Source organism: Mollisia scopiformis (assembly GCF_001500285.1).
Source record: "Mollisia scopiformis unplaced genomic scaffold LY89scaffold_34, whole genome shotgun sequence".
Classification (NCBI taxonomy): domain Eukaryota; kingdom Fungi; phylum Ascomycota; class Leotiomycetes; order Helotiales; family Mollisiaceae; genus Mollisia; species Mollisia scopiformis.
In genome coordinates, this window is record NW_017263614.1 from 26281 (window position 1) to 52220 (window position 25940).

Consider the following 25940-nt stretch of genomic DNA (forward strand, 5'->3'; position numbering starts at 1 on the left):
CACGGACGAGTCCCGGGACGAGCCGTGGACGTTGGTCCCCACAATTCTCTCTACTTATCCGGCACTACCCATGTTGCATCAAGCACCGAATGTCAGTAATTCGGGGTCCAGGTCCCTTTTCTTTCATGCGGTGAAAGAAACTCAGATTCGTTACATTACACAAACAAGGTTCAGGCTTGATTGTGCGACCAGATCCCCTTTAGCCCGATTCCGTCATCCTGGCATCGTATTAGCTCAGGATGGTGAAATAAGCCAATGACTGTAAAAAATGCTAATTTGTACGCAATTATCAGATGGAGTATTTAAGCTCAAGTACCGTGGGGGTCCCTTTGGTTTCTTTCTTCCCCATACCAGACCGTGGGGGACCAGAGAAACTCGTCCAATCGCCCAAAGCATATTTGATCATTGTGCAGACGTCTCCCACCTAACGGACCACTTGAAATCATGGCTGCAACCGCGATCGTGCCTGTCCTATCGGAGGCTCAGTTCAATATTGAGGCTTCCACGGTGGCACCCGACATCACGGGACCGAGTGTCCATGTTTCTCTTCCACTTGAGGATACGCATGATGATAGTCAGAACTTCCTTGTCGTATCTCCTTATGAAGAAGTGCCACATTTGCTGGATCTTCGAACTCTTGATACCAATAATCAACTCTTGGCAAGAGCATTGGTAGGGCTGAAGTGTTTGAGGGACGACTACGCCACCGCAAGATAGTAAGTACAAGTAAACTAATATTTTGGTTCGAGTGAGAGTCGAGGATCCAGAGACATTTTGGAGATTGGTTCTACCTTCATTGAGATCTTGAGAACTCTGCCTTTCGACCGCTTTGTCCTTTAAGGGTACATAGTAAAGATACACGCTGACTGATCGAGTAGTGTTGATATTTTCAACTGGGCTGAAGTTGTTGAGGATGTGAGGCAACTAGCCACTGCATCGAAGCGAAACTTCAAAGAAGGTACCTACTTTCACTGTCGCTGGCGTTGTGTCATTAAACTTATATGTCAATAGCGTCGTACTTCATCGTTGTATTTCGCTCAAGGATACCCCCTGAAACAAAATACGAAGACCTTGGAGTTCTTGACAAAGTAGGTCTTCTGGGAAGCTTAAGGTAGAGAGAAGGGGCTGACTCTGAATGCAGGCGGCGCATGCTGAGGCCACGAAAAGTGGCGGCTTCTTGAAGTCTGGACTCCCTATCTTGGTACTATACAGTACTGACATGGACAGGTATTGGTTTGGCTCTCCTGACGGTGAAGGAAGGAACCTTGCAACATGCGTGTGGCGCAGTCAAGAGGATGCGAGAGTTGGAAGTATTGGTGAAGCACAGTATGTCAAAAACCACCTTTGTCTCACGGACAATGAAAGGGTCGAGCTTTCGGAACACTCTTTCACAGAAGCTCGGCTCTGGTCACCCATACTGATTTCTTCAATAGCAAAAGGGCCGCAGGGGCCACCAGAATGCTGTACACTGAATGGAGAATTGAGCGTTTGAAACTCAAAATCAAAGACGGCGCGACAGCCTGGGAGATGACGGAATGGTAGAGGCGTGTTCAGTTGAGGAATCATCGTTGTTTTCTGATCATGACGTTTGCAGTTTGTGTGCTTGAGTTCGGCGCCTGGTAATGGTTGGAGTGGGTAGACTTGCTTACACGATAGAAAAAAAATAAAGAATAGAAACGTTTCATTGCTGGAGACCTGCATGAATCTGATGATGTTGGTGCCCTTGGCCATCTTATTCTCCTGGGATACAATTGCCGAGTCGACTAATGACTCAAGAAGTCTTGTGAAGACTCAAAGTCTTGACCACTAGCGAAGCCAGGATATCACCGGAGCTCCAGATTTCATCATGAAGTCCGCTAGCCTGGAGAAAGAACACTTTTTCTGGTGCATGTGGGATAGAACGGGCACGTTCAAGCATTAGTGAGGCCTGCTCTTTTTCGACAAGCTCGTCGTCTTCGGAACGAGAAATAACGATAACTTCTGCATGTTCCCACAATGTCTCTTTGCCTGGACGGCTTGAATATGGCGATGCTTCCCTCCACAAAGTCTGGTCGGGGAACGCATTGTCCATTATCTCCTTGTATACAGGTATACTACTATGAGCTTCGACAAAAGCCTCGAAATAGTATATGCCAGCGATTCCAAGCACACTTATGGGCTGAGGCAGAGGGGTCTCCGAAAACAATCCTTGGTATAATTGGAAAGCCATTGTTGCACCTGCTGAATGTCCGACCAGAATATAGCGATTATGGATCTTGTACCGGTCTTGCAAATAATGTAGACCATGGGCTACATCGGTAACATGCCGTGCATGATGAACATTCCTAGATGCGTCATCTGGAGTAGAAGGAATGGTCTTGTGCGAAGGATACGGGCTGAGAGAATAATTGATTGACGCAAAACCTGCAAAGGAGTCCCGAGATGAAGAGCTCCAAAGCACATTGATAGCTGGCGCGAAACTTTTCGAATCAACCTCTGGGTCTCGCCAAGCACCACCATGAATGTAACTGACATACTCTTAGCAATTGGCCTGGTGATGAGACTGTCCACGGAAGACGAACATTACCCATAACTTGCTCTCAGCGATTCCGCCAGGTGTGTCCGGAGTCCAGACGTCTACAGTATTGAGTTTCGTAGCATCGATTCCACGCGAATAGGTTTCCAAACGATGTGAGAGGGTTGAGGTCATCTTGAACAGTGGTGTAGCTAGAATGTCTTTGAGAGAGAGAAATGGACCTGGGTGTTCCTTCGGCAGCCTAGCTCGCCAGGCCATGACGGAAATGATGCACGAGCGAGCGGCTCTCACATTTGACACACGACAGCAGAAAATTGTCACCTCTGTCAAGCACATTCTCTTCAAGCCCAGGTGTCTAAAACCTGTGATTGTTTTACACCTTTCGATATTTTAATAGTACCTATTCACTCCTTCACCTATTCGTTGGTGTGCCCACGCCAGATTCCCCCACTACGAAGCTCTCCCTCCACGACTGAACCTACCCAAGAGGTCACGATATGCCGCAGGTCCTAAGTACGAAAGAGCAGTCGCTCTTTCGAACAGTTGTTCGTAATTATGAGGATAAACAGTACAAAAAAGGCGCGCAGATTCTCTCCTTTCAATGGTAATCTTTCTAACTCATCCCAGGTGTCAAAGCAGCCGATCAGATCTTGCGGAAAAATCCTAAGCATGGAGATACATTGGCAATGAAAGCTCTCATCATGAACTCCCAAGGCAAGACAGATGAAGCTTTTGCTCTGGCAAAAGTTGCTCTCCAATGCGATATGAAGTCGCATGTGTGCTGGCACGTATACGGATTGCTTTACCGGGCTGTAAAGAACTTCGAAGAAGCTATAAAGGCATACAAATTTGCTCTGCGGTTGGAACCAGACTCTGCGCAAATCCAGAGGGATCTTGCTCTCCTCCAGATTCAGATGCGAGATTACCAAGGATACATAGTCAGTCGGAGAGCGATGTTGACAGGGCGATCTGGCATGCGACAGAGTTGGACTGCTCTTGCGGTGGCACATCACCTTAATGGTGACCTGGCTGAGGCAGAACGGGTTCTTACTGCTTATGAGGACACTTTGAAGAACACCCCTTCCAAGACAGATTTTGAGAACTCGGAAGCGGTGATGTACAAGAATTCATTGATCGCCGAGCAAGGGGATATCGAAAGAGCTTTGGAGCACTTAGAATCTGCTGGCAAACATAATCTCGACAGACTTGCGGTGTTGGAGCTTCGAGCAACGTATCTTACACAATTGGGCCGGAAAGAAGAAGCCGCCAAAGCATACAGCACACTCCTCGATCGGAACTCCGAGTACAAGAAGTATTACGACGGGCTTATCGAAGCAATGGAGGTTCACTTGGACGATCTGAAAGCTCGAAAGGCTGTTTACGATGGATACGCAGAGAAATATCCCCGGTGCGACGCTGCCCGTCGATTGCCATTAGACTTCCTGCATGGTATGAGCGTTCTCAAAAAAAAAACCTTGTTTGGAGATACATCACTGATGATAAACAGGTGATGAATTCCGAGATGCTGCTGACAAGTACATTCATCGAATGCTTGACAAGGGCGTGCCATCTACCTTTGCAAATCTCAAGCATCTCTACTCAGACTCTTTCAAAAAGGAGACGTTGCCCTCTTTAGTCCAACAGTACATTGATTCCGACAAGAGCTCGGCAAACGAGGAGCCCAAGAGAAACGGCGACACATCCAAGGGCGCATCAGCAGCTTTCTACTTTCTTGCCCAGCATTATAATTACTACCTGAGCCGGGATCTGGACAAAGCAATGGAGTACATCGAGAAGGCGATAGAGCTGGAACCAGAAAGTGTTGATTTTCACATGACCAAGGCCCGGATATGGAAGCACAACGGCAATACTCAGAAGGCTTCTGAGATCATGGAACAAGCACGATCTCTGGACACAAGAGATCGACATATCAATACCAAAGCCGCCAAATACCAGCTCCGAAATGACGAAAGCGAAGCTGCCATTAAGACAATGGGCTTGTTCACTAGAGCAGAAACGGTGGGCGGACCCCTTGCTGATCTGCATGACATGCAATGCGTCTGGTTTCTCACAGAAGACGGAGAATCGTATGTGCGCCAAGGAAAGATAGGTCTCGCGTTGAAAAGATTTACTTCAATCTATAACATTTTCGATGTTTGGCAAGAGGATCAATTTGATTTTCACAGCTTTTCTTTGCGGAAAGGTCAGATCCGAGCCTATATAGAGATGATGCGATGGGAAGATCACCTGCGTGAGCATCCATTCTACAGTCGAGCAGCTCTCTCGGCGATTAGCGTATATATCAGGATGCACGATGTACCTTTACTGAATGGCGCCAATGGGGTGGGGCATAGCGACGCCGATGATGCTGCTGAGAGGAAGAAGGCTGCAAAGAAGGCGCGGAAGGAGGCCCAAAAAGCGGAGCGGGAAGCTGCTGCAAAGAAGGCTGAGCCCAACAAGCCCACCAGCCAAGGGAGTGAGGATACAAAGAAGAAAGACGACGATCCAGACGGGGCCAAGCTCGCTGCAACCACTGAGCCCATGAATGATGCCATGAAATTTCTCACGCCTCTTTTGCAGTTTAGTCCGAAGAATATCGATGCACAAATTGCAGGGTTCGAGGTGTACATTCGAAGAAGTAAGTTATCCGTATCTGAGGATCGTATCAGTACTAAAGTGTATTGCAGGAAAGTACCTCCTCGCTTTAAAGTGTCTCCTAGCTGCTGCGGCGCTGGACAAGGAGCACTCCAAAGTTCATGAGCAGACTGTTCGGTTCAAGCTAGCCCTTGACAAGGACTCGGAAACTCTCCCACCTAAGTCTCTTGAAGTTATCAAGTCAGAGTTCACGCTACTGGCCGCATCGGTGGATCTTACAAAATTCAACGACGAATATCTAGCCAAGTATAAGGACTGCGCAAGACGAGCACTGTCCGCACTCAAGATCCGGAAGTTGCTGAACCCGGAGTCGTCCTCAAAATGCGAAAAAGACGTGGCAGCTGTTATCAGCTTGCCTACGACCACGGTGGAGGAGGCAACCGAGGCTTTGGATCTCTTGACTTCGTGGAAGAGCAGCGAGATTGAAGGATTGCGAAGCAAGGCAGCTGCAAAATGGCCCAAAGCCACAATATTCGCTGCGAAGGCATAGACACAGTCCACTTGAGTTGAATTATCTGGAAAGGCCATTTCGTTAACGACTCTACTTTTCATATCAAAACTATGAGCTTGGAGAATGTGTCAGCATAGAAATGAGGGCTTGGTGGATAATTAGCGCAGGAGCTTGTCCATCTTCTCAGACATTAGCATCCGCTGTCTTTATGGTGGCGCTGAGCGTTTGTTATGCATGAGATCACGAAAGGAAAGATAGACAAAAGTTCGTATGGCATAGCATGGAATAAATGTACAGAGGAGATTTCGTGATATTTCGCGACTCTTCCTGCATCCGTCCCCTCCTTACTAGATGCTATGCTGTGGCTATTCGCGCTATGATTTACATATCTAATACAGTGATGCTCCCAACCTATCAAGGGGTATCCTAGAGCCATATCTGACAAGGCCTCGAAAATATGTTACAATGGCCTATTCTAAGACCTCTTCTTCACCTTCTGCAGGGGCAGGTTTCTTGTCCTTCCCGAATCCCATAGCTTTCAGTCCTTGCCGTCCCAAGCTTCGTATGCCTCCTTTGATCCAGCCTTCGACCTCTTCCTCAGGTACAACAATGGCTCTCACTCTGGCCTCTTCATCAAGCGTGATCTGAAATCTCCGCATCCTTGACGCAATCCGTGGATCTAGCACAATGGGGTCCAACCACGTTCTTTCCGGATCGTCGTCTTTGAGAACGCGCACGCTTTTGGGCCAGTCTTTCTCCTCCTCTATAAGTGCGGTCTGCTGCTCAGCTATTTGGGGCGTGCTTGGTACATTACTTGAAGGAGGCTGATTTGTGTCTGAAGAGAAGGTAGATTCGGTAGAAGATGCGGAAGTTGTATCGTATGGCCGGTATGTAGAGAGTATTACAGCTGCTATTTCTCGTCCGATCGAGTCTGCCATATGGCGTCGGTTGAGAAATCGATATAATCTCCTCGGGGTATTCAAGAAGCCCAAGATATGGGGAAATGAGATTGGTTGCGAGGGGTCAAACTCGGCTGGCAATCCCGGTGGACTATCCGCATTTGAATACTCGGCGGTCGTGATGAATGGTGGTGGTTGAGGGGGCTTCTTTGGTTTCTCCTTTGGCTTCTCGCTGGGGGTGGTTACTTCGTCTGCTTCCTTTGGCGTAGAAGTAATTGTAATTCCGGGCAAGGTCTCGACGGCTTCGACGGATTCGACTGGGACCCCTGCTTCCTTATCTCCCATGCTAACATCTTCGCTGGTCTTTTCTCCAACACTCGAGGGCTCTGTGAGAGGTCCTAGCCAACCTTCATGTACTCCTCGGACATATTCTTTCCACGTATGTCGCCCAATAACAATGTCCCCGCGTATACCGTCAAATTCTGGAATACCACTGCTCCTCCGTGTCTCTGTGATGACGTCCTCTTCTCGACGCTGATCTGGTGGTAATCTCGAGTTGCGAATCTTTTCTGCTATCTCGGCCCGTACATCACCCTCTTTTCGGCCTTGTATGAATTCCCAGTCCAGCCCAGACGCAACCAGTATCGGTTTGACATATTCCTTGAAGTGGTCTTGTGCAACTCGTAGACCATCTCCTGGCGGAGCTTCCAGAAAAATAGAGAGCTTTCTTGGCATTGATCCCGAGCTCGGCAGAGGTTCCTTTCCGATGTGTTCGACTGCTTTCATCCATTTTCTTTGGGCTCTCTTTTCCTCTCTCTTGTCGTAGATGACAGCTGTTGTAAAGGCGCCGGTGATGGACAAGAAGATCATCCAATTTCGTGAAGGTAATCTAGGACGGAAATTCTCTCCAAACCCCAAATACTTCCAAATTGGATTGGGCTTTGGTAAAGCTTTCGGCGGATCCTATGAAATTGATCAGCGCATGTGAGAACGCAATGGAGGTAATTGTTTACTTTAGTATCTGCCATGTTTGGTATGACTACCTGGGACCATCAGCTACAAAAACAAATGGTTGAACCTGTTGTCGAAAGTGAACGATCTTCATGTGCATATAAAAAAAATTCTACGGTGACCTACTTAATTTACGTTACCCGAAGTAGGCAAGTTTTGCCGCTTGGTAGCCTTCCGGTTTGCTAATATGATACCTAGCCTAGCATCGCTGAGTCTGGGCTGGGGTCACAAAAGTATTCATCTGATATCTCTTACACAGATTCACCCATGTTACTGCTTTCATGGATACGAATGGACGAGGGGCGTACTCTCTCGCAGCACCCATCTCAATGGTCATCTTATAAAGCTTCCTAGATGTTCACAGAGAAGCCAGAATGAACGTAGCCTGTTTGTATAATCACGGATTCTCTTTGCTGAGGTATCATCAGGGTTATTCAGAGCGTTGTTAAACTTCGGCAGACTTGACATCCACCTCCTGGCTGCAGCGAGGACGGAACTTATCGTTTAATGACAAAAGGCTCACACGCTGCAACAGTCAAGATTGGTTTGGGTTCTTTGCTGGACTATAGATTTGATGTACTCCCGAAACCCGTAGGGACATTGATATTCGTCATGTCAAAAGGTTCTAGTACCAGTATATGTGCGGCTGATCATCACCAAGCTTGTTACCGAGCGATAAAAGGGGTAGATCATTTTAGAACCATTTGTCTACCCAAACGTAAGGACAAGCGGCAACCCTTTGTAGACGGGCGCGTATGGATCAGATGTGACGCAGCTCTTATTCTGCAGATTAACGTGCACTCCAATACGAGTACGAAGTATTAATTCTATTGCTGCTCCGAGAGGGACCGGGGCGACGATACGGTTGCAATGCGTGTTGTTCACAGAGTGAATGAGAGTGAGGTTGAGGTCAACCAACATTCCTTGCAACTTCTATTGCGGTCAGGGGTAGCGGGTGTCGTTATCGACAAGAGGAGACGCGTGCTGTTCTAGATTGAACGACGATAAGGGTCCTTTTTCATGCTGCCGCTGCTTTTTTTTAATCAAGTGACAATCGCTCTAGAAGCGACCCCTGTTCGTCGCCAACCGGTAAGGTTTCGTGATCTCCGTCTTCTTGGTCTTCCGTGTAAACTCAACCTTCGTCGAGGGACAATTCGAACACGCAAAGAGGACGACACACTTCAACGGTCGCAACCATGGAAAACAATTCGGGTAATCGTCTCTACCTGAATTTCAATCAAACTGATCGAGGAGGCGCGTTCTCCGATCAAGCATATCCTACAACGTAAGGATCTCCCAGACTCGCTTTCGATCTTGCTCTCCCCTCCCTCCCCTTAACTCCCCTCCACTCTCAAGGCAACTTCTGCCCTCATACATCCTCAACCACACGGCGCCGCTTCCTAATTCACGCGTCCTGCGTCAGAAAGAAAAGATCACTGACTTTCAATCTTCAGCCCGTCGACCTTCCCGCAGCCAGTATTCCCTCCACAGGCACAAGGCGGTCAACAGGGCCAAGCTCAGAATTACAGTACTGGTCTTGCACCGTCTGGATATTTCGCAAATCAAAACTATCCCCCCTCCTACCCTCAGCAGCCACCGTCGTCAGGCTATCAAAAACCCCCACAAGCCCCGCAAGCTGCCTACCAGCAAAGACAAGCTCCCGTGGATGCCACTAATACCTTGGTTGTATGTGCCTGATCCCTTGTGTCTTGTGCCTCTATTCAGCAGGTTCTTGTATGAAGGGTCTCCCCGAGCTAACATTTCGTAGCATCAATTCTCTCACCAGAACTTGGGTGGACGAGCTTCGCCATACGGCAACCGTCAACCTTCGCCTGCCCAGCGACCTCGAACTGCTGGTGCTCCTGGTCAACCTGCAGGTTACGGAAGCTATTTAAACGCCCCAATGCCTGCTACACCTCAACAAAGTTGGCCTGAGTTTCAACCTGGTCCGGAGAGAAACCCAGACAAGTACGGACAAGGAGCCCAAACCAACCAAAAGAGATGCGCTTCACTTGCAGAGTCTTTCTTCAAGGATAGTGTCAAGAGAGCCCGAGATCGTAATGTTAGGTAAATACACCCTGAGCAGCTCTCCCTTGGTCACAATCCACTAATCCCTAAAATTTAGGCAGAGTGAGATGGAGATGCGTCTGGCAGATCCAAACCAATCGCAAGCCCGACGAGATCAGACGTGGTCGAATGCTGGCAAGCAAGAAGGAAGATACCTACGATTTCTCCGCACTAAGGACTCTCCTGACAATTACCAAACATTGAAGATCATTGGCAAGGGTGCTTTTGGTGAGGTCAAGTTGGTCCAAAAGAAGCAAGACGCCAAGGTCTATGCTATGAAATCCCTCATCAAGAGCGAGATGTTCAAGAAGGATCAGCTAGCACACGTCCGTGCGGAGCGTGATATTCTGGCAGAGTCTGACAGTCCATGGGTCGTCAAGCTGTATACCACCTTCCAAGACTCCGACTTCCTATACATGTTGATGGAGTTCTTGCCCGGAGGTGATCTCATGACAATGCTAATTAAGTATGAGATCTTCTCTGAAGACATTACTCGCTTCTACATTGCGGAGATCGTTCTGGCTATTGAGGCTGTGCACAAGTATGGCTTCATTCATCGGTAAGTCTTAGCATCTTCTCGCATTGAAGCCCTTGATCGTCTAGCTAACCTCTCGATTCAGTGACATCAAACCTGACAACATTCTCTTGGACCGGGGCGGCCATGTTAAGCTTACAGATTTTGGTCTGTCGACGGGTTTCCACAAGCTCCATGATAACTCCTACTATCAGCAGCTCCTGCAAGGCAAATCCAGCCGGCCACAAAACCGAAACTCTGTCAACCTTGACCAGATCAACTTGACAGTCAGCAACCGAAGCGTTATTAACGACTGGCGTAAGTCACGTCGCGTCATGGCTTATTCGACCGTCGGCACTCCGGACTACATCGCACCAGAGATCTTCAGTGGTCATGGCTATGGACAAGACTGTGATTGGTGGAGCTTGGGAACTATCATGTTCGAATGTCAAATTGGCTGGCCCCCATTCTGCGCTGAGGATGCTCATGACACCTACCGTAAGATTGTCAACTGGCGCCAATCGTTGTACTTCCCGGAGGATGTCCAACTAGGTCCAGAGGCGGAGAATTTAATTCGAAGGTATGTTCTGAAGAAAGGGTCTTTTTTTCAAGCTAATCAGTCCGTAGCCTTGTGTGCAACACTGAGAACCGCTTGGGTAGAGGTGGTGCCGACGAGATTAAGAGCCACAAATTCTTCCGTGGTGTCGATTTCGACAGCCTCCGTCGAATTCGTGCACCGTTCGAGCCCAAGCTTACGTCGAACGTTGACACAACTTATTTCCCCACCGATGAAATTGACCAGACTGACAATGCTACCCACCTGAAGGCTGCTGCAGCTCTCAACGGTGGTCAACCACGTGTCGAGGCCCCGGAGATGAGCTTACCATTCATCGGCTATACCTTCAAGCGATTCGACGACTTCGCCCGTCGCTAGGTTCAGTCTCATGTGAAGCTGACCTCTTCGGACCAATCTTCAACGATATGAACATACTTTCGACGAATTGATTTGTTGAACTTGAGGCTTTCCGTGAGGATGGCCATTCGCAGGAGATACCACTTTGCGTCATAATGATTTCGAAATTGGAGGCATCAAAAGTCAATGGAGGGGATTTGGTGTTGCATCAGCCGGTCACGTACATAATCATACTTGCTAAGGTCATGCTTTCTGGCATGATGGCCTTTGCTATGAGGAAACACCTCAGATTTGCATTTTCATGGCGTTGGTAGATCTCAAGCATGCTCTGTAGCTAGCAGAGCCTCATAGCAATGGTTTCGATGAAATGTCTTGCTTGGTAATACAAAGTGACAAAAATTTGCTTGTGATCCTCCCCAACTCCATGCAAAAAGTCATCTTACAAGCCTAAATCTCATCGCCTTGACATTCCCGATGGTGCCAATCCTGGAACACCGCTGTACCTCTCCTCTCTCTCCGTCTTGAACATGACCTGAACCCAGAATTCCTTCTGATCCGGATCCCACCACGTGTAGTACCTATCGTTGGTCCGGTCAACCTCTCGTGCCTGTAACTTAAAGCCGCAGGTCTCGTACGGTTCCGCAGCCACCAGCATGTACTGAAAGCTCTTGTCCGGAGGATCATCCACCTTCTGCTCGTAGGCACTCATGAATCTGACCTTGGGTGTAACATCTGGCGATATCTCTGGGTACTGCAATTGAAAGACTAAGCCCTGTTGCCTCGTAACCGGGTCCCTCGTCTTTGTGATCTTGTATCCTGGTCGTCCGATCTTCACAACATTTCTCTTGACCGCGATTTGTGCACCGACCATGCCAATTGGCATGCCAGTGACTGGATCAACACCCGCCCGTCCTTCCTTCTGCTCTTTGGCGGCACGACGCGCGAGATTGGTTTGATGTTTGCGGCCTTGGGTATGGGCAAGGTAGGAGCCATCATTTTGGTGGACTGTCAAGCAAAGGCGACATTCAAAGGAGCCAACATGGTTCTTGAAGAAGTATGGGTCTTTGTCGAGGTCGATGGTTTCGAGAGCGAGCTTTCGAAGACGTTCTCGCCGGTCTGCGTTAGTTGCTGATGTTGATGCGACACCACCTCCTCCAAACTTCGAACCAGCACGATTCTGGTAGTCCATCTTCTTGATTTGATGCGAGCTGGTGGCCAAATATCTCCTTCGCCGGAATTGATGAGGTCGTTGTTGGTGATGAAGAAGAGAAGGCGCAAGGCAAGGAAGACTGAAAAATGTTCGGCCAGCCGAGCTCAGCCTTTTCTCCAAGGCTGACACTTTTCAAGCAACATCAACGCTACTTTGAGAACCGGGCGTCTGATTTGTACAGACATCCACAGAGTGACAAAATCTCCGGCCATGACAAGCACCATCATAGCTCTTCTGTGAGGTTGCCGCGATGGCCAACGTGCAGCCTATAGCAATCGGTGGGCGTCTTTCCTATGGCTCTGCCATCTGTACGTTGCGATACATTGGCCCCGTAGCAGGAACAGATCAAAGCACAGTATGGTTTGGAGTGGAATGGGACGATCACTCACGGGGAAAACATGATGGGTCCCACCAAGGACAGAGATATTTCACCTGTACGTATTGTCCAGAGACAACGAAGAGTACACTGTTCGAAGTGCATATATACTTGATAAAATCGATCATGTTCTAAGACGAGACAGGCAAAAGTCCCTCTCCTACTGCGGCATCATTCATTAAGTCTTCCAGAAGTCAAGATCCAAGCCGGTCATTCATCCAAGCAGTGAAGAGGAAGTACGCCGATGAAGATCATCGGGACGATGTTTCGGAGCGTCCTAATGTAATCTCTGGGAAAGTAGTCGAAGAAGTTGGCTTTGACAAGATCCAAGAGCAACAGAGGCGCTTACATGAGTTAAAGATCGTCCTGGTGGATGGCCAGCAAATCAATGCTGCTGAAGATGCTACCGATGAGGTAATTGAAACTGTTTGTCCAAGTATCGTTGAACTCGACCTCAGTCGAAATCTTCTATCGTTTCAAGAAACTCATAAGATCATCCGCCGTAACAAGTTACCTCATCTAAGACTTCTTAAACTCAAGTAAGTCTGTCTACTTGTGCTTTGTGTTATAGCACAGCTAAAGTTCTAGTGGCAATCGTTTCAGCGAGCTAGATTCAAGGAGTCGAGTTGAAATCCTAGATTCCTTAGAAGCCATCCCGGTCGGTGAGTTGCATATGGACGATGTGCTTCTGCGATGGGATCAACTCTGCAATATCTTAAGCAAGTAAATACATCTCGTCCATCGGATTAGCCTTCAAATAGCTGACTGTTGCTAGAATCTTCAAGTCCTTGACAACTTTCAGTGCGTCTTCAAACATCCTGAAATCTCTTGATTATTCAATACCCATCCACTCCTTGAAAACACTGATTCTGGATTTCAACCAATTTGCTACCCTCTCCGACCTCACTCTATTGAAACAATGTAGCTCTCTCGAGATTCTACGTCTCAAAGGCAACAGTATATCCTCTGTTGCTCAAGATCCATTTGTTCTGACGCCGTCCCATCAGTTCGGAGGTAAGATACCCCCTGCACATCTTGGAATTAGTTGAACGAGGCTGATTGAAGGAAGACAAACTGAGATATGTGGATCTCTCTTATAATGCCATTGCTTCCTGGAAGTTTGTCGACGATCTGGATTATTGTTTCCCTGGACTGACCGAGCTGCGCCTGTCGCATAATCCAATTTATGAGACAAGCTCGGATTCCCAGGCTTCTGGTGGCGCTGAAGAGGGTTACATGCTGACACTTGCTCGCTTGGGCAAACTTACCAATCTCAACTTCAGCAGAATAACTGCCGCCGAGCGCTCGAACGCGGAGATGTTCTATCTATCTCGCATAGGTCGAGCCATAGCAGAGGTCCCAGAGACCGAGGCAGCGTCGGTGATAGCACAGCACAAAAGGTATGCAGTATTGTGTGAGAAGTATGGAGAGCCTGCCATCATCAGGTCGAATGCAGATGGCATCAATCCTCTATTCTTGGAAGCACGTTTGATCCGTTTTACTTTCTATTTGCCACAGAGAACAAGAGATGGAAAAGTTGAGAAGATCACCCTATCGAAAGAGATCCCGAAGTCATTTGATGTCTACCGTGTCAAAGGCATTGTGGGGAAGCTGTTTGGTGTGCCTCCGCTCAATCTACGTTTGACATGGGAAACTGGAGAATGGGATCCAGTTGCTGGGTACGAGGAAGAAGAAGAGAGCAGTGGTGATGACGAAGAAGGGAGTGAAAAGATTACTGTTTCTGAGAAGCAAGTAGTAAGAGAGACAGGAAGATTGATGAAAAGAGAAGTTGAGATCGAGGAAAGCACGAGAGTCATAGGAAATTGCGTTGATGGCTTAGAAGCAACCATCAGGGTGGAGGTAAATAAGACTACGGCTGTGCTGGCATCGATACCTGCTATGTAGATTAATATCTTATGACCAGCAATGAGGACCAGACCACTCAGAGTCAAAGCTCTCAAATACAGTGCTTCTTCAAGCTCCATTAACTTGTATTTCTCTAGCAATCGGATTGCAGCAACTCCTTGTGATTGCGAGAAAGTCATCCGCGTCTTTAAAACTCGCTGTACTGATCTTGAGATATGTCCATCCACCCGCACCGTATTGATGGTTTGATCACAGACAAACAATGCGCTGGCTTGGATGTGCCACCTTTGCTTGAAGGAGGCTATTGTGGGCAAGCAGAGATCGACAATGAATCTTGACGAGTCCTATAAAGACGTTATGAGTCCTCGTTACCAATTCTTCCCTTTCCCAATAGGATTTTCTACAAGGTCATAAGCCTCGACTTGAGTCAACAGCACCAAATCATCGATCACAATGCCGCCAAATCCGCTAAAATCGGGCTACAAAGACAAACCATGGCCAGGATACTTCCTCGTCCGTACCACAGGTGAGGTGGTACCTCTCATTGCCGTCGATGAGCTCCCTCTTGGTATTGACCTCATCGGTGTTCCTCGTTCACTTGACCTGGAGGGAACAATTGGCATGCTCAACTTGGGCCTGCAACGAAGCAGTGGCTCTCACTACCAGATCTTCTCTGGAAATGAGCACGGAGAAGAAATGGGCCAGTCGAATGGCAAAGCGAAGTAAGTGACCCGACTATTGGTCAGTCGCAGATTATCATTAAACTTCAAACAGACTCAATAACCATTCTGCACAACAAGTCCAACTTAGGTCTGCACCAGCAGCTCTGACCACGACTCCAAACAGTACTCCACCATCAACACCAAAAGTAAGCAGCACAATTCGTCCGCTTACATCTAATCCGGCAGCAATCCTCTGCCGCCATTGGTGTCATCACGGGATCTGTAAATGGGGCCAGCAGTGTCGCTATAGACACATCATGCCAATGACCTTGCAAGGACTTCAAGAAGTCGGTCTTGCAGACTGGCCGGCTTGGTACCGGAAGTTGAACCCAGGATACTTTATCAACGAGGTCCAGGCTTCTGCTCCAGGTCTTACTGGCGGTAGATCTAGGACGAGAGCTTGTGCTGCTGGCGGAGGACACGGAGGAGCTTGCTGTGGTGTCCTGCATGGTAGAAAGGGGGAGAGAAGAGTTGGTGGTCCAAGTCGTGGACTTAGGGAGAGAGGAGCAGGAAGAGTATCCAAGACCGAAGAATTAGGCGAGCAGATCATCGCTAGATTGAGGGGAATGGCGAGAGAAGGGAATACAATTGCCGGGGAGAAGGGAAACATAATGGTGGAGAGGGCTGCTGCAAGGGATACAAAGAACTGGGAAGATGAGAGTAGTGATGACAGTGAGGCTGAGGTTCAACAGGTGGAAGAAGTGAAAGGAAATCTGGTTGATGTTTGATGTACGGTTCTGGAACAAGTAACTAGTTTTTGTGTAGACACTTGTGGAGCCATGTCTGTTAAGATGGATAGCTAGAAGTCAAGGAAAGAAATGATACTCACAATTCATCTTACGACTTGCATGGAGTTATAACGTAAATCAACGACAACGGCAGTCGAACAGTAGGAAAACTCGCAGCACACTCGTCTGATGAGAGAAAGCAGGCAGTAAACTATTGAGTCTCAATTTACTTACAGATGTGAGCTTTCACGTGTGCATAACCCAAGTAGCCTGCGAAGAAAGACGTGAAAGGTTGTAAGATCCATATCTCACGAGGAAGACAGCTATCTAGCAATGTTTCACTTTCCCTTCCAATTGCGCCTATTGTCAGATGGCTTCTATATTACACTCTTCGAAATTCCAAAACCAACGCTTGATTGCTTTCAACGCTAAGTGATATTTGTCAACGAAATGATTTCCATTATGCTTGGTGCAAAGAAGCCAACACAGCAGCTGCCTCTCTCTGATCCTCAACTGGCTGGCCTTTGATTGGTAATGGACTTGGTGACGATGCTCCTATGGCAGGAGGTGAGTAGGCATTGTGCCAACTTGCTCGATCCGCTGCGGCCTTGATTGCATCCGCCGAGGGGATTTCTGCAGAGCCGGCCAGTACTAGCCGTCTTCTCTCATGCCAATCAATCTCCGTCTTGAGTGCTTGGTCGAGTAAAATCTCCTTCTCGAGCCATTCTTTCCTGCGAAGCTCTTCCATCATCTCGGCAGACTGCTTCAATGATTCGGCTTCTTCCTCCGCCCAGTGCACTTGTCTGCGCAATAATCTGTACAGATCTTTTGGTCCTCTTTCTTCTTCTTCTGGTCTGAAACCAAGTTCAGTTGGATATGATGAAGTCCATCCCGTCGGAGCGTGACCGTTCGTCGTGCCATTCATGGGTCCAAGGATGTGTCCGTCCAGGTGAGGCTGAGGAGTTTTCATGATCATCTTCAACCGCGACGTTCTGTGAGCGGCTTGCATGGACTTTGGAATTGGATCCGAAGGACGAAGCGATTCCGTTTCATGAACTGTTCGATGATGCTTTGCTAACGCATCTGAGCGTGTGAAAGCTCGGTCACATTCTTATGCAGCAGTCAGCGGGTGTATAGATCCTGGAAGGAGGCATCGCCTCACCAGGTAGTGAACAATAGAATGGCTTTTCCCTCGTATGGCTTCTCATATGCGCTTTCAGAGCATACGCACTGGCGTGAGGTAAACCCTTGCGCGCACAGTCTGACCATTCGCATGTGTACTTCTTCCCTCTTGTCTCAATATGCTCATTATGTATGTGCTCTACCAACCTGTCCATATTCCCTAGATCTCCCTCGTCGCAACCAGTCCAAGTGCATACTGTCACTTGTTCGTGGTTGTCGTCATCTTCGGGACGGTTGCTGGGAGAAGCTGGAACTTCCCCAGAGCTGTCGGACGATATGGATATTGCATCGTCGTCGAATTTGGGGGCTTCGAGGTAAGGTTCGGGATCTCCAATCTTGCGCTTCTTCGAAGGAGGCATTGCTTCTGCTGCGATTTCGTCGTGGTCGTCATCTCCATCAAAGTCTGAGGAGAGCGATGAGAGCGGGGACCCCGCAGGTGATTCCTCTGCCATTGTGTTTGATATTTAGATTCACTGAGGGCCAATTCACCTTATGCTACGGCGTTGTGCTTGAGATAAACGCAGTGGGAGTGCTGGTAGCCTTTAGCTTGGTTCCAATTGGCCGAAGAAAGTCCGACTCATGCCCACAGAAATTTCGGAACGACTCGTTCATTCAATTCCACGACAATCCCCTGAGACAATCACCAATTTGATCAGCTCAAAGCTGCAACCAACATCAAAGCTATGCGGGTTCTTTCTATACTTTCACAGCCCGTCGACTACGCTAGGATCGCTGATGCGACGTGTGATATGACAACGACGACTGACGACCTATGCAAACATTACATGTAAGTCTGCATTTCTTAGATATCTGTTCCTTTCTGCTGTGATTACAAAGCATTCTGCAATTCTGAATCCATCCTTTGGCCTATGTTGAGCACACAATACATTACACATTCTCTGAGCACGAATATGTATTCTAAATCCCTTTAAATTCTGATGTGGGTTTCTAGCTGACACTAGAAGCATAATAAGTACTCTTCCCCCTTCTTGCAACCCGTGCCTATACATCGACGTGTGACATGTGGGACTCTGGATACCGCTCCCCACTTACTGGGAATGACTTAAGGACAGAGTCAATCTCGGCAACTTCGTCACTTGTCAAGGAAATCTTCTTGCTATTCTCCGCAACTCTCTCGACCGTGGTCGCTCCTGGTATTGGAATTACTGGCACGGCTAGCTGCTTGGATAGCTGAGCTACCCAAGCTATGGCTAGCTGTGCTGTTGTGCATCCCTTTTGTTTGGCAATCTTGGAGACTTCGTCAACCAAGGTCAAGTTCTTTTGGAAGTTTTCTCCTTGGAAACGTGGCATATGTTTTCGCATGTCACTTTAGCAGTCAGCACTGAATCAAGTAAGAGTCGAATGGAACGGAGGTCATGGGCCTCATGCACCAACGAGTCAGGTCACATACCCGTCGGGGATATCAGAAGGTGATTTGACTTCACCAGTCAAGAAACCTTCCATATTTCGCAGTTAGCATATATTCTCTTGGCGTCCAAGAACCGAGGACGATGTCTCAGAGTCCCGAGAGTAAGAGAACGTGTGAGGTTTTGAGTTTGAAGCCACGACTTATGGCATCTGCTTGGCATAGGTGATTTACCTCTACCCATTGGGGAATATCTACATTATACAGTTAGTGACATACCATGCAACTTTCAAATGCACTTACGCGACGATTGGAACCTGGTGTTTTGCGCATGCTTCTGCCACGCCGCTTTCCAAGATGTGAGTTGAAAATAGGGATACTTCTACCTCCACTCCTGCAATTTTGGTGACTTTGACAGCCCTCTCAATTGTTGCAGCTGAGACCTCGGACAAGCCGATCCCCCCAATCTTGCCGGCCTTCACATACTCATCTAGATGCTTCAGTGTTTCTTCGATGGGGACCCTCTTGTCTACCCTGGCGTATTCGAAAATGTCAATACTCTTCTTGCCATCCAGTATCTTGAGGCAATTTTCGACTGAGCGTCTAACTCCTTCTGGAGATCCATCTGCGTGCATATTGGAATCAAGGCCTCCCTGGTCAAGAAGTAAGTACGCTTCCACTTCTAGGAGAAAGAATGTTTCTTTTCAGGCAGAATAGCAGCTACCACAGGAGGAGAATTGTTTTTCGTACCTTGATACTTAAGACCACTTGTCCGGCCTTTTCGGGGTACTTTGTGAAGTACCTACACCGAGACAAAAGTGTCAGTAAAGCTTCATAAGAAGATCACATATGATGTGTTTGATGAGAGCATAGAGAGGTGTCTATGGAGGAGCAAGAATACATAACCATTGAACTTTCTCAGAGCGATGATCTTGTTATGAGAATCGAATACTCACTTGTTGAGGAGATGTAATGAGTTTGCGTTAGGCGGGCCATACAATTCTCCTCCATTCCAGAAATTACATCCAGCAGCCAGCGCAGCGTTCATAGCGTCAAAAGCCTGTTCTTGAGAAGGAGGCTGTCTACGCCACGTGAGGCCCTACGAATGTTAGCTAAAGCAGAAGATAAGTAGACGGTTCGAGCCACCATCAATCTGTCGCAAAGTTAGTACATGCTTGACATGGGCTTCCAGAGCCATGAAGTCAAGCTCTCAAGACGTACCCATATCCAATAGCACCAATTTGCTTTCCCACGAGTTGAGTCGTCATCTTGCTGAGATTAGTCTATATGAGATGGTAATGCGATATCTGGGTATCTTCCTCAGAAATGAATATCTGCGGGAGATTATATCTTCAGTGGCACGGAGTTAGGTGGGGTTATGAAGTCCGCATCTATGACGGATGGCGGAGGTCTCCTAAGATGGTATTGGATAATCAAAATTTAGACGAGTGCCCCTCCTTTGGTTTTACCCATACGTAGCCAGATGTGCACCAGGAGTTGGGTAGATAGTGACAAGGCTACAACTTCAACTACCGGATTCTCAGCCTTGCTTTGCTAAAGGACAATGGCAAGGTCTGACATGGATAACATTGGACACAAGAAAAGCTTCTCCTTCTAGTGCTTATATTATTTCAAGCCGAGCCCAGTGATTAAAAACACGGGACCGGCCGAGGCAGAGGGTGATAGGAAGCCTCGCCCTGGTGAAGAAATATAGAGTGGAAATCGGAGCTGGAGCCTTGTATTCCCAGGCCCATATCTCTGAGGTTGTGAATGTTCTGATTTTCCGATCCTTATTGATGAGTCCTTGACGTCGTTAAATCCGGCCCTAACCATCTTTTTAGACCGAGGTTCGCTTGAAAGTTGAAGCTATCCAAGACTCGAAATCGACCCTACAGCAACAAAAATAATGTGCCCAATACGATAACCACGCGACCTTGTACTTGGGGCGCATACTTCGTCACAATAATGACATCTTGCCCTTTCTGCTATATAGCGGAGCATTTTCCGCCCTCCGAATCTCCCAACCCTAATTACGAACTCATATCTCCCTCTGCCTTTGTCGTTCTCAGCACCCCACTATGTCTTGCGTTTCTAGATATTATGCCACTATCACCGGGGCATCTTTTATTGACTCCTCGGAAGCACCATGAGAAAGTGTCAGATGTCACGGAAGAGGAGTCGCGAGAGCTTGGGATGTGGCTTTCGAGGTTAAGCCGGGTGCTCGCGAGCGTGACCGGGATTTATGATTGGAACATTGTTCAAAATAACGGTCCGTTGCGTGCACTCTGAAGATATTTCAGATGCATGTACTGATATCATATTATAGGAGCGGCAGCAGCACAAGTGGTGCCTCATTGCCACTACCATTTAATACCTCGACCGAACCTTACACCCGAGTTACGAAATAGATCGTTCACCATGTTTGGACGAGGTCAAAGAAGCGAGATAGACGACGACGAAGCCGCGGAACTTGCCCAAAAACTCAGAGATGGCATTGCCTGCGAGATGGAACGGATAAAGAACAGAGAGAAACTATAGACGGCCTGGTACTTGTTATACGTTAGAAGGACTTTTAGGTCGCAGAGATTTTGTACTAGATAGAAGATATATGTCGCTTTGAAGGGCGTTAGGCAGTATGGCCTGTACGATTGTCTGTCTGAATAATCTAGGGCTCGTTCCCTACTGTCTAGAGTACCGGATGTGGAATGTGGCTTCGTATGGATATCACTGCACAAAGCCAGGATATCTCGGAGAAGTACGTGAGGACGAGAAGAGAGGTACTGGAATATACAATGTCTGTGACTTTCGCGAACATGCTATAGTATCAAAAATGAATACGAAAACTACCTACCCTTACACTAGTTCCAGCACGATTTTGTGGGTTATTCTCAACCATGTTTCCATTTATACCAAGCAAGAGGTTTACTACAAGACCATGGCTAGTGATGCACTTTGTTGCAATAGTTGTGCACGATGTCTCTTCATTTCTCCTTTAACTAATCATGGACTTAATTTGGACATGTGGTTAGCACTGGTATTTTGTTTAAGACAAGCTTCATCTTGGGTGATTTGAGTGTCATATCTTCCAGCGGCAGAATGCGTTACATTTGTGGCTATAACCTGCTCAATTTTCGATACCCTCGTCTTGCCTCTCCCTTCCCCAACTATACACAAAAAGGACCATCCTCCTTCAAGGATATGCGGCTTCAGGAAGCGGTAGAATGGAGCCCGGGACATATGCAGTACCTCTGGAAGATCTTCTCTCCATGATTGATTTAGCAGCAACTTGGTCGCAATGTTTTTGTGACGACACAAGTGCAAGATGATCTTGAAGACGGAACGTTGTTGTTCCTGCTCGAATATCGAGTACCAGCGATGAATGCTCATGAAGCGATGCTTGGCGGTTTATCTAGACCAAGATAGAGCGCAAGACATAGGCACCTTGACCTCCTGTAGGTACTGACTTGCCAGTTCACTTCAAGATTGGATTGAACCCCTTAAAGTATCCCTTCCTGAAAGGGTTCAAGTCGTCAGCGTTGACGCCATTTTCCGCAGTTCTTTCTTTTCGAACAACGCCCTCGATGACTTCAGCATCCGGTATCCTTCGATAAGTAATCAATCTCCGAGACCCTGCAGGAAATTAAGTACGGGCTGGAGGGAAGGCGTTGGAAAGGCCTACATCTATTGAAACTTTGAGTGCAAACACTCGTGATCTGAAGACATGGATGCTGAGGAATTTGGACCTCCTGGTCTTCATCATTGGCGGTTGGCAGCCAGAATGACAAACGTCCATTATCAACAAGCGAAACAGCTGTGAAGTCAAGGATATCATCCAGCATAGCCAGAAAGCTATATGGTCGCTTGGGAGGGATGTAACTGTCTTCTCTATATGGATATTAGCACACACTTAGCTAGAGACATTTTTAACTTACTCATGATGAGCTCTTCCGTTCCGGTACACAGGTTCTTTACCCTTGGTAGGATCTCTACTTCCCAAAACCTTGAGCCCTTCTCGTACTCCATATGGAGGATCGCAGACTATGCCGTCAAATATTCTAGCTGATCGCAGTGGGGTATTTGTCAAGTCCGCAACAAAGCTATCTCCGAATTGATTCGTGAGACTATATTGGACAAAGTTGGTTAACAAGCTTGTCTTGCCCCTTCCTCTGATACTTCTTCCATCAATATCACTTCCGAATGCGAGAGCGCCAAAGTGCGCAGCAGCAAGTGGAAAGCTGCCCGAGCCAACGAATGGATCATAGAAAAGCTTGCCGGGCGCTGCTAGAGTGATATTTGCAGTTATGAGAGCAAGTTCTGCATCCATGGATGTAGTGCAGATATATTTCCGCTTCTTCAAGTCATATTTTCCGATGATGTCCCGCTCACTTCCGCCAATGTAGCGTCCTAGATAGATTGACTCTGGCTTGGTGATACCTAGGCCAACAGCATCAAATTGCCATTCTTCACAGATGCAGAAATCCTCCTCTGCGCCTTTCATTTTGATGGGACCGTCAAATCCAAGGAACTGAAACCCTTCGATTAGCTTCCGCTGCTCAGGTATAGAACGTGAGCCTTGAAAAGGGTCGAAGGAGAACTTGAAAGAGACATCTTTGTAGATGTGCCACAGATGTCCAGAGGTCTTCAGAACATTTTCGTGGACTTCCTCATAGTTGGTTCCTTGTCCCCAAAGTTCAAAAATAGATTTTGCGAGAATGCTTCGTCCAACCAATCTGATGGCAGCTGCCTCGGACGGGAATTTGGCAATGCAAAATGGGGACTAGAAATCTGTGAGCTTGAGGTTATAATAATTCGAAGACTCTTCTCTCACAGTTGGACTATATGAGAGTACTTCTAAGTCAATATTCTCCAAAACCGCTAGGGCTTTAATTTCTGCCAGGCGAAAGGTCTCATGAACTTGAGTGAACCTGATCAAATACTCCATCGCGCTCTTTGGGAAAATATTTTCTCGAGGGGGTCCTACGATCCATGAATTTGAAGTTCGCCCGTAAGAAATCCACGTTATTCTTGACTCATATCAAATCGAAAGGTAGAAATGTCGAATTATGTGAAGCTCGCTTAGTGCGAAGACCTTGTTAAAGAAGCACTCCAAGCGGCAAGCGGCTAACCTCATTTGGTTCATTTATACTTCCACTTCCACCTTCAACTTTATGACTCCATTCGTCAACATTAGACACCAAAAATGTTGAATTTCCGAGTCGAGACCAAGAATGAAACGAAATGCTATGCTACGCATGGCGTTCTTGGACACGTGGACCCAAAGCAGCCTCCAGTGAAGAGAAAACCATTCTCGGCAATTTTGAACCACGATTTCATCCAAAAGGTGATTAGCTCACAATATTTCGATGTATCCACTGACGTAAAACCAGGTCGAGCTGTTTCTTCCCGAAGAGTTGTATCGGATTGTTGAGAAAGGCATCATCAATGCTCTTCCTGCGCCTTCATATAGCTCAGTCATTCTCCCGTTGGCTGCTCTTCTGGAAGGGGAATTCTTCAATGAGTACATCAAGAGAGGTGTGGCCACATTGCTCTCTGATTCAATAAGGATTCTATTATCTGGTTCTTGTTGACTGACATTGCTAGCAGGGAACATCTTGATGCTGTCCGAAGGACGACTTGGCGTGGACAACGTCTATTCCTTGCGAGAAGGTATGGCTCACCATTCACATTTCTGTGACAATGTTGACGTCTTCTACAGGGGTTTTGACCTTGCATTTGGACAAGGAGAGTTATGAACGAGCAGGCCTCGTTGGGCAACCAGAAGGTGTGAAGGGCAAACGAGGAACGAAACCTCGATGGGGTAAGTATTAGAATACCTGAACGAGATATGGGCGCTAATTGTTCGAGCAGCTGTCGAAGTCAACTTGCGCCTACCTTCTATGTTACATGGCAAGAAAGGGTTTGACAGAATTGTCTACGCATTCAAGACTGTTCTCACAGCCCCGGTTACATGGCTCTTTCTGAATTTAGAAACCAAAGGTCCGTCCATTGTCTATAATCTACCTATCCTGTAATCGAGGCTAACGACAAGCCAGCTGCTGATCCAGATCCTTTTGACGCCCACTTTCCGGCAAGGAAAGTTGCCACTACCCAGGTAACAAGAGACATTCAGGTCAAGATGCCATCTCTCGTTCCGCCGACAGAGGTTGATTCGGCTTATGGCGCCGATTTCGAAGATTATGCTGTCGAAATGTACGAATGGCTCTCGCTGCTTCAACTTGATAGCCCAAGAATTCTTGCCGATGACAAGACCGATCCTTTTCTTTCTCGCTATAATATCTCGGGAGATACTTCGACCAATTGCAGCTTGGTCAAGGTAAATTGGCGAGGTTTCATGTCTGCCTTCTGGGTACGAGATGCCTTTGTCCAGATATTACAAGTCATCCCACGGGAAGCCTGGTTTGTTTTTCGGGCTGATGAAGTTGGTTGTGGGCCTCATAAGCAGAACAGAAGCTGTACGATTGTGAAGCTTCCAAAGGCACCAACAGAGTATATGTTGTGGGAAATAGCATAAGCAGCTTCCACAATCAAGATGTACGTTGCCGCACTTCTCGTTCTTGACCTACTTCACCTCGAAGTGCTTCTGTTATAAGCTCTCTCAAAGCTCGTTGTCCTTCTTCGCCCTGGAAATCTTCTCGTGCGGCCAACTCTTCTATTCTCCGCCTGAACTCGGGATCCGCGACTTCACCTGCTTCATCTTCGGCCATAGTCCCAATGTTAACCTGTACGCCTTCTGGAAGAGCCGGTGGGGAGTGGATGCCATTCGCTGCAGAGGAGCCGTTGACCTGAGATTCTAATTCCTTCATTCGTAGATATACTGCTACCTCTGGAAAATCGTTCTCATCCGCGAACTTCTCTCTTGCTGTCTTGCCTTCGTCGCCAACAATGGTGATGTCCGCGTGTAGTTCTTCCACCAGTATTCTAGCACAGTCCACTGTTTCGGCAACGAACAGAGCTGTCTCTCCATCTTCGTCCTTGAGATCGACGTTGACATGGAACTCGCTGACAAGTGCACGGAGAAGCTCTAGATGATTGTATGAAGCCGCCGCGTGCATCAAAGAGTATCCGTGCTCATCTTGTGACGAAGCAAGTAAGAGATTTTCTCGTAGGAGGGTAAGGAGTTCAAGGGGGTTGTCGGCAGCGAGGAGGAAGACATTAACCTGTCTCGGGGGCGGGGGCGGCATGGCGGGGTTCGAGTAAAGGGATATAGACCCTGCCTTGCAAGAACGGCAGTATTTACTGGATCAAAAGTTAATCTCACGAATTGAATTGAATCCCTGTGTCAACATTACTCGCCTGTTTTCAAGAGTGATGGTGATCGTCTTTCAGCTTCTCTTTGAGGCCCCCCAGCAGGGCAGAGCATGATAAATATTTTTCGTAAGGCTGAGAAGCGGCCGCTTTAAGATCTTGCCGAGGAGTCACGCCCTGCGCCTCCTTCAAGCCCTAG

At 47.6% G+C, this 25940-nt stretch overlaps 14 protein-coding genes across 14 annotated transcripts; 7 read left to right on the plus strand and 7 right to left on the minus strand.

Moving 5' to 3' along the window:
* The first annotated feature begins 113 nt into the window (after positions 1–113).
* On the plus strand, positions 114–1693 carry LY89DRAFT_725271 (uncharacterized protein). Its single transcript, XM_018218965.1, has 5 exons — positions 114–716; positions 879–958; positions 1012–1088; positions 1142–1326; positions 1434–1693. The coding sequence occupies exons 1-5, from the start codon at positions 445–447 to the stop codon at positions 1540–1542; spliced, it is 723 nt and encodes a 240-aa protein (XP_018062280.1). The 5' UTR covers positions 114–444; the 3' UTR covers positions 1543–1693.
* Positions 1589–2732, minus strand: LY89DRAFT_691244 (alpha/beta-hydrolase). The gene is made up of 2 exons (XM_018216261.1): positions 2562–2732; positions 1589–2507 (listed from the first exon to the last, which is right to left on the minus strand). The coding sequence occupies exons 1-2, from the start codon at positions 2687–2689 to the stop codon at positions 1772–1774; spliced, it is 864 nt and encodes a 287-aa protein (XP_018062281.1). The 5' UTR covers positions 2690–2732; the 3' UTR covers positions 1589–1771.
* A 76-nt stretch (positions 2733–2808) lies between these two features.
* On the plus strand, positions 2809–5876 carry LY89DRAFT_344386 (N-terminal acetyltransferase A, auxiliary subunit). Its single transcript, XM_018206873.1, has 4 exons — positions 2809–3094; positions 3143–3964; positions 4023–5153; positions 5203–5876. The coding sequence occupies exons 1-4, from the start codon at positions 3013–3015 to the stop codon at positions 5658–5660; spliced, it is 2493 nt and encodes an 830-aa protein (XP_018062282.1). The 5' UTR covers positions 2809–3012; the 3' UTR covers positions 5661–5876.
* A 39-nt stretch (positions 5877–5915) lies between these two features.
* On the minus strand, positions 5916–7615 carry LY89DRAFT_725274 (uncharacterized protein). The gene is made up of 2 exons (XM_018218966.1): positions 7534–7615; positions 5916–7483 (listed from the first exon to the last, which is right to left on the minus strand). The coding sequence occupies exons 1-2, from the start codon at positions 7546–7548 to the stop codon at positions 6092–6094; spliced, it is 1407 nt and encodes a 468-aa protein (XP_018062283.1). The 5' UTR covers positions 7549–7615; the 3' UTR covers positions 5916–6091.
* A 957-nt stretch (positions 7616–8572) lies between these two features.
* Positions 8573–11439, plus strand: LY89DRAFT_630304 (serine/threonine-protein kinase cot-1). Its single transcript, XM_018211234.1, has 6 exons — positions 8573–8816; positions 8986–9217; positions 9300–9598; positions 9657–10157; positions 10219–10692; positions 10740–11439. Exons 1-6 carry the CDS (start codon positions 8728–8730, stop codon positions 11044–11046), a joined length of 1902 nt encoding a protein of 633 aa, XP_018062284.1. The 5' UTR covers positions 8573–8727; the 3' UTR covers positions 11047–11439.
* Positions 11310–12299, minus strand: LY89DRAFT_691248 (uncharacterized protein). Its single transcript, XM_018216262.1, has one exon. It carries the CDS (start codon positions 12212–12214, stop codon positions 11480–11482), a length of 735 nt encoding a protein of 244 aa, XP_018062285.1. The 5' UTR covers positions 12215–12299; the 3' UTR covers positions 11310–11479.
* Positions 12300–12485: 186 nt separating this feature from the next.
* Positions 12486–14516, plus strand: LY89DRAFT_600388 (CAP-Gly domain-containing protein; the record flags this gene model as incomplete). The annotated part of the gene is made up of 5 exons (XM_018210155.1): positions 12486–12669; positions 12757–13150; positions 13200–13334; positions 13387–13625; positions 13681–14516. 5 exons carry the CDS (start codon positions 12486–12488, stop codon positions 14514–14516), a joined length of 1788 nt encoding a protein of 595 aa, XP_018062286.1.
* A 414-nt stretch (positions 14517–14930) lies between these two features.
* Positions 14931–15927, plus strand: LY89DRAFT_742231 (uncharacterized protein; the record flags this gene model as incomplete). The annotated part of the gene is made up of 2 exons (XM_018220801.1): positions 14931–15199; positions 15252–15927. The coding sequence occupies 2 exons, from the start codon at positions 14931–14933 to the stop codon at positions 15925–15927; spliced, it is 945 nt and encodes a 314-aa protein (XP_018062287.1).
* A 232-nt stretch (positions 15928–16159) lies between these two features.
* LY89DRAFT_691250 (uncharacterized protein) lies at positions 16160–17723 on the minus strand. The gene is made up of 3 exons (XM_018216263.1): positions 17687–17723; positions 17090–17641; positions 16160–17037 (listed from the first exon to the last, which is right to left on the minus strand). Exons 2-3 carry the CDS (start codon positions 17559–17561, stop codon positions 16388–16390), a joined length of 1122 nt encoding a protein of 373 aa, XP_018062288.1. The 5' UTR covers positions 17562–17641; positions 17687–17723; the 3' UTR covers positions 16160–16387.
* Positions 17724–17867: 144 nt separating this feature from the next.
* Positions 17868–20242, minus strand: LY89DRAFT_630315 (Aldo/keto reductase). Its single transcript, XM_018211235.1, has 8 exons — positions 19697–20242; positions 19622–19628; positions 19432–19574; positions 19226–19277; positions 18779–19128; positions 18710–18729; positions 18521–18566; positions 17868–18436 (listed from the first exon to the last, which is right to left on the minus strand). Exons 1-8 carry the CDS (start codon positions 19741–19743, stop codon positions 18112–18114), a joined length of 990 nt encoding a protein of 329 aa, XP_018062289.1. The 5' UTR covers positions 19744–20242; the 3' UTR covers positions 17868–18111.
* On the plus strand, positions 20206–21292 carry LY89DRAFT_630318 (HIT-like protein). The gene is made up of 2 exons (XM_018211236.1): positions 20206–20744; positions 20802–21292. Exons 1-2 carry the CDS (start codon positions 20441–20443, stop codon positions 21011–21013), a joined length of 516 nt encoding a protein of 171 aa, XP_018062290.1. The 5' UTR covers positions 20206–20440; the 3' UTR covers positions 21014–21292.
* Positions 21293–21521: 229 nt separating this feature from the next.
* LY89DRAFT_630321 (tRNA guanosine-2'-O-methyltransferase) lies at positions 21522–23527 on the minus strand. Its single transcript, XM_018211237.1, has 4 exons — positions 23304–23527; positions 22408–23252; positions 22155–22360; positions 21522–22105 (listed from the first exon to the last, which is right to left on the minus strand). The coding sequence occupies exons 1-4, from the start codon at positions 23415–23417 to the stop codon at positions 21948–21950; spliced, it is 1323 nt and encodes a 440-aa protein (XP_018062291.1). The 5' UTR covers positions 23418–23527; the 3' UTR covers positions 21522–21947.
* Positions 23528–23633: 106 nt separating this feature from the next.
* LY89DRAFT_691255 (uncharacterized protein) lies at positions 23634–25276 on the plus strand. Its single transcript, XM_018216264.1, has 6 exons — positions 23634–23816; positions 23863–24007; positions 24080–24142; positions 24192–24293; positions 24344–24472; positions 24529–25276. Exons 1-6 carry the CDS (start codon positions 23676–23678, stop codon positions 25005–25007), a joined length of 1059 nt encoding a protein of 352 aa, XP_018062292.1. The 5' UTR covers positions 23634–23675; the 3' UTR covers positions 25008–25276.
* Positions 25014–25929, minus strand: LY89DRAFT_344839 (putative ankyrin repeat-containing protein P1E11.10). The gene is made up of 2 exons (XM_018206875.1): positions 25790–25929; positions 25014–25732 (listed from the first exon to the last, which is right to left on the minus strand). The coding sequence occupies exon 2, from the start codon at positions 25675–25677 to the stop codon at positions 25021–25023; it is 657 nt and encodes a 218-aa protein (XP_018062293.1). The 5' UTR covers positions 25678–25732; positions 25790–25929; the 3' UTR covers positions 25014–25020.
* Between the last annotated feature and the right edge of the window lie 11 nt (positions 25930–25940).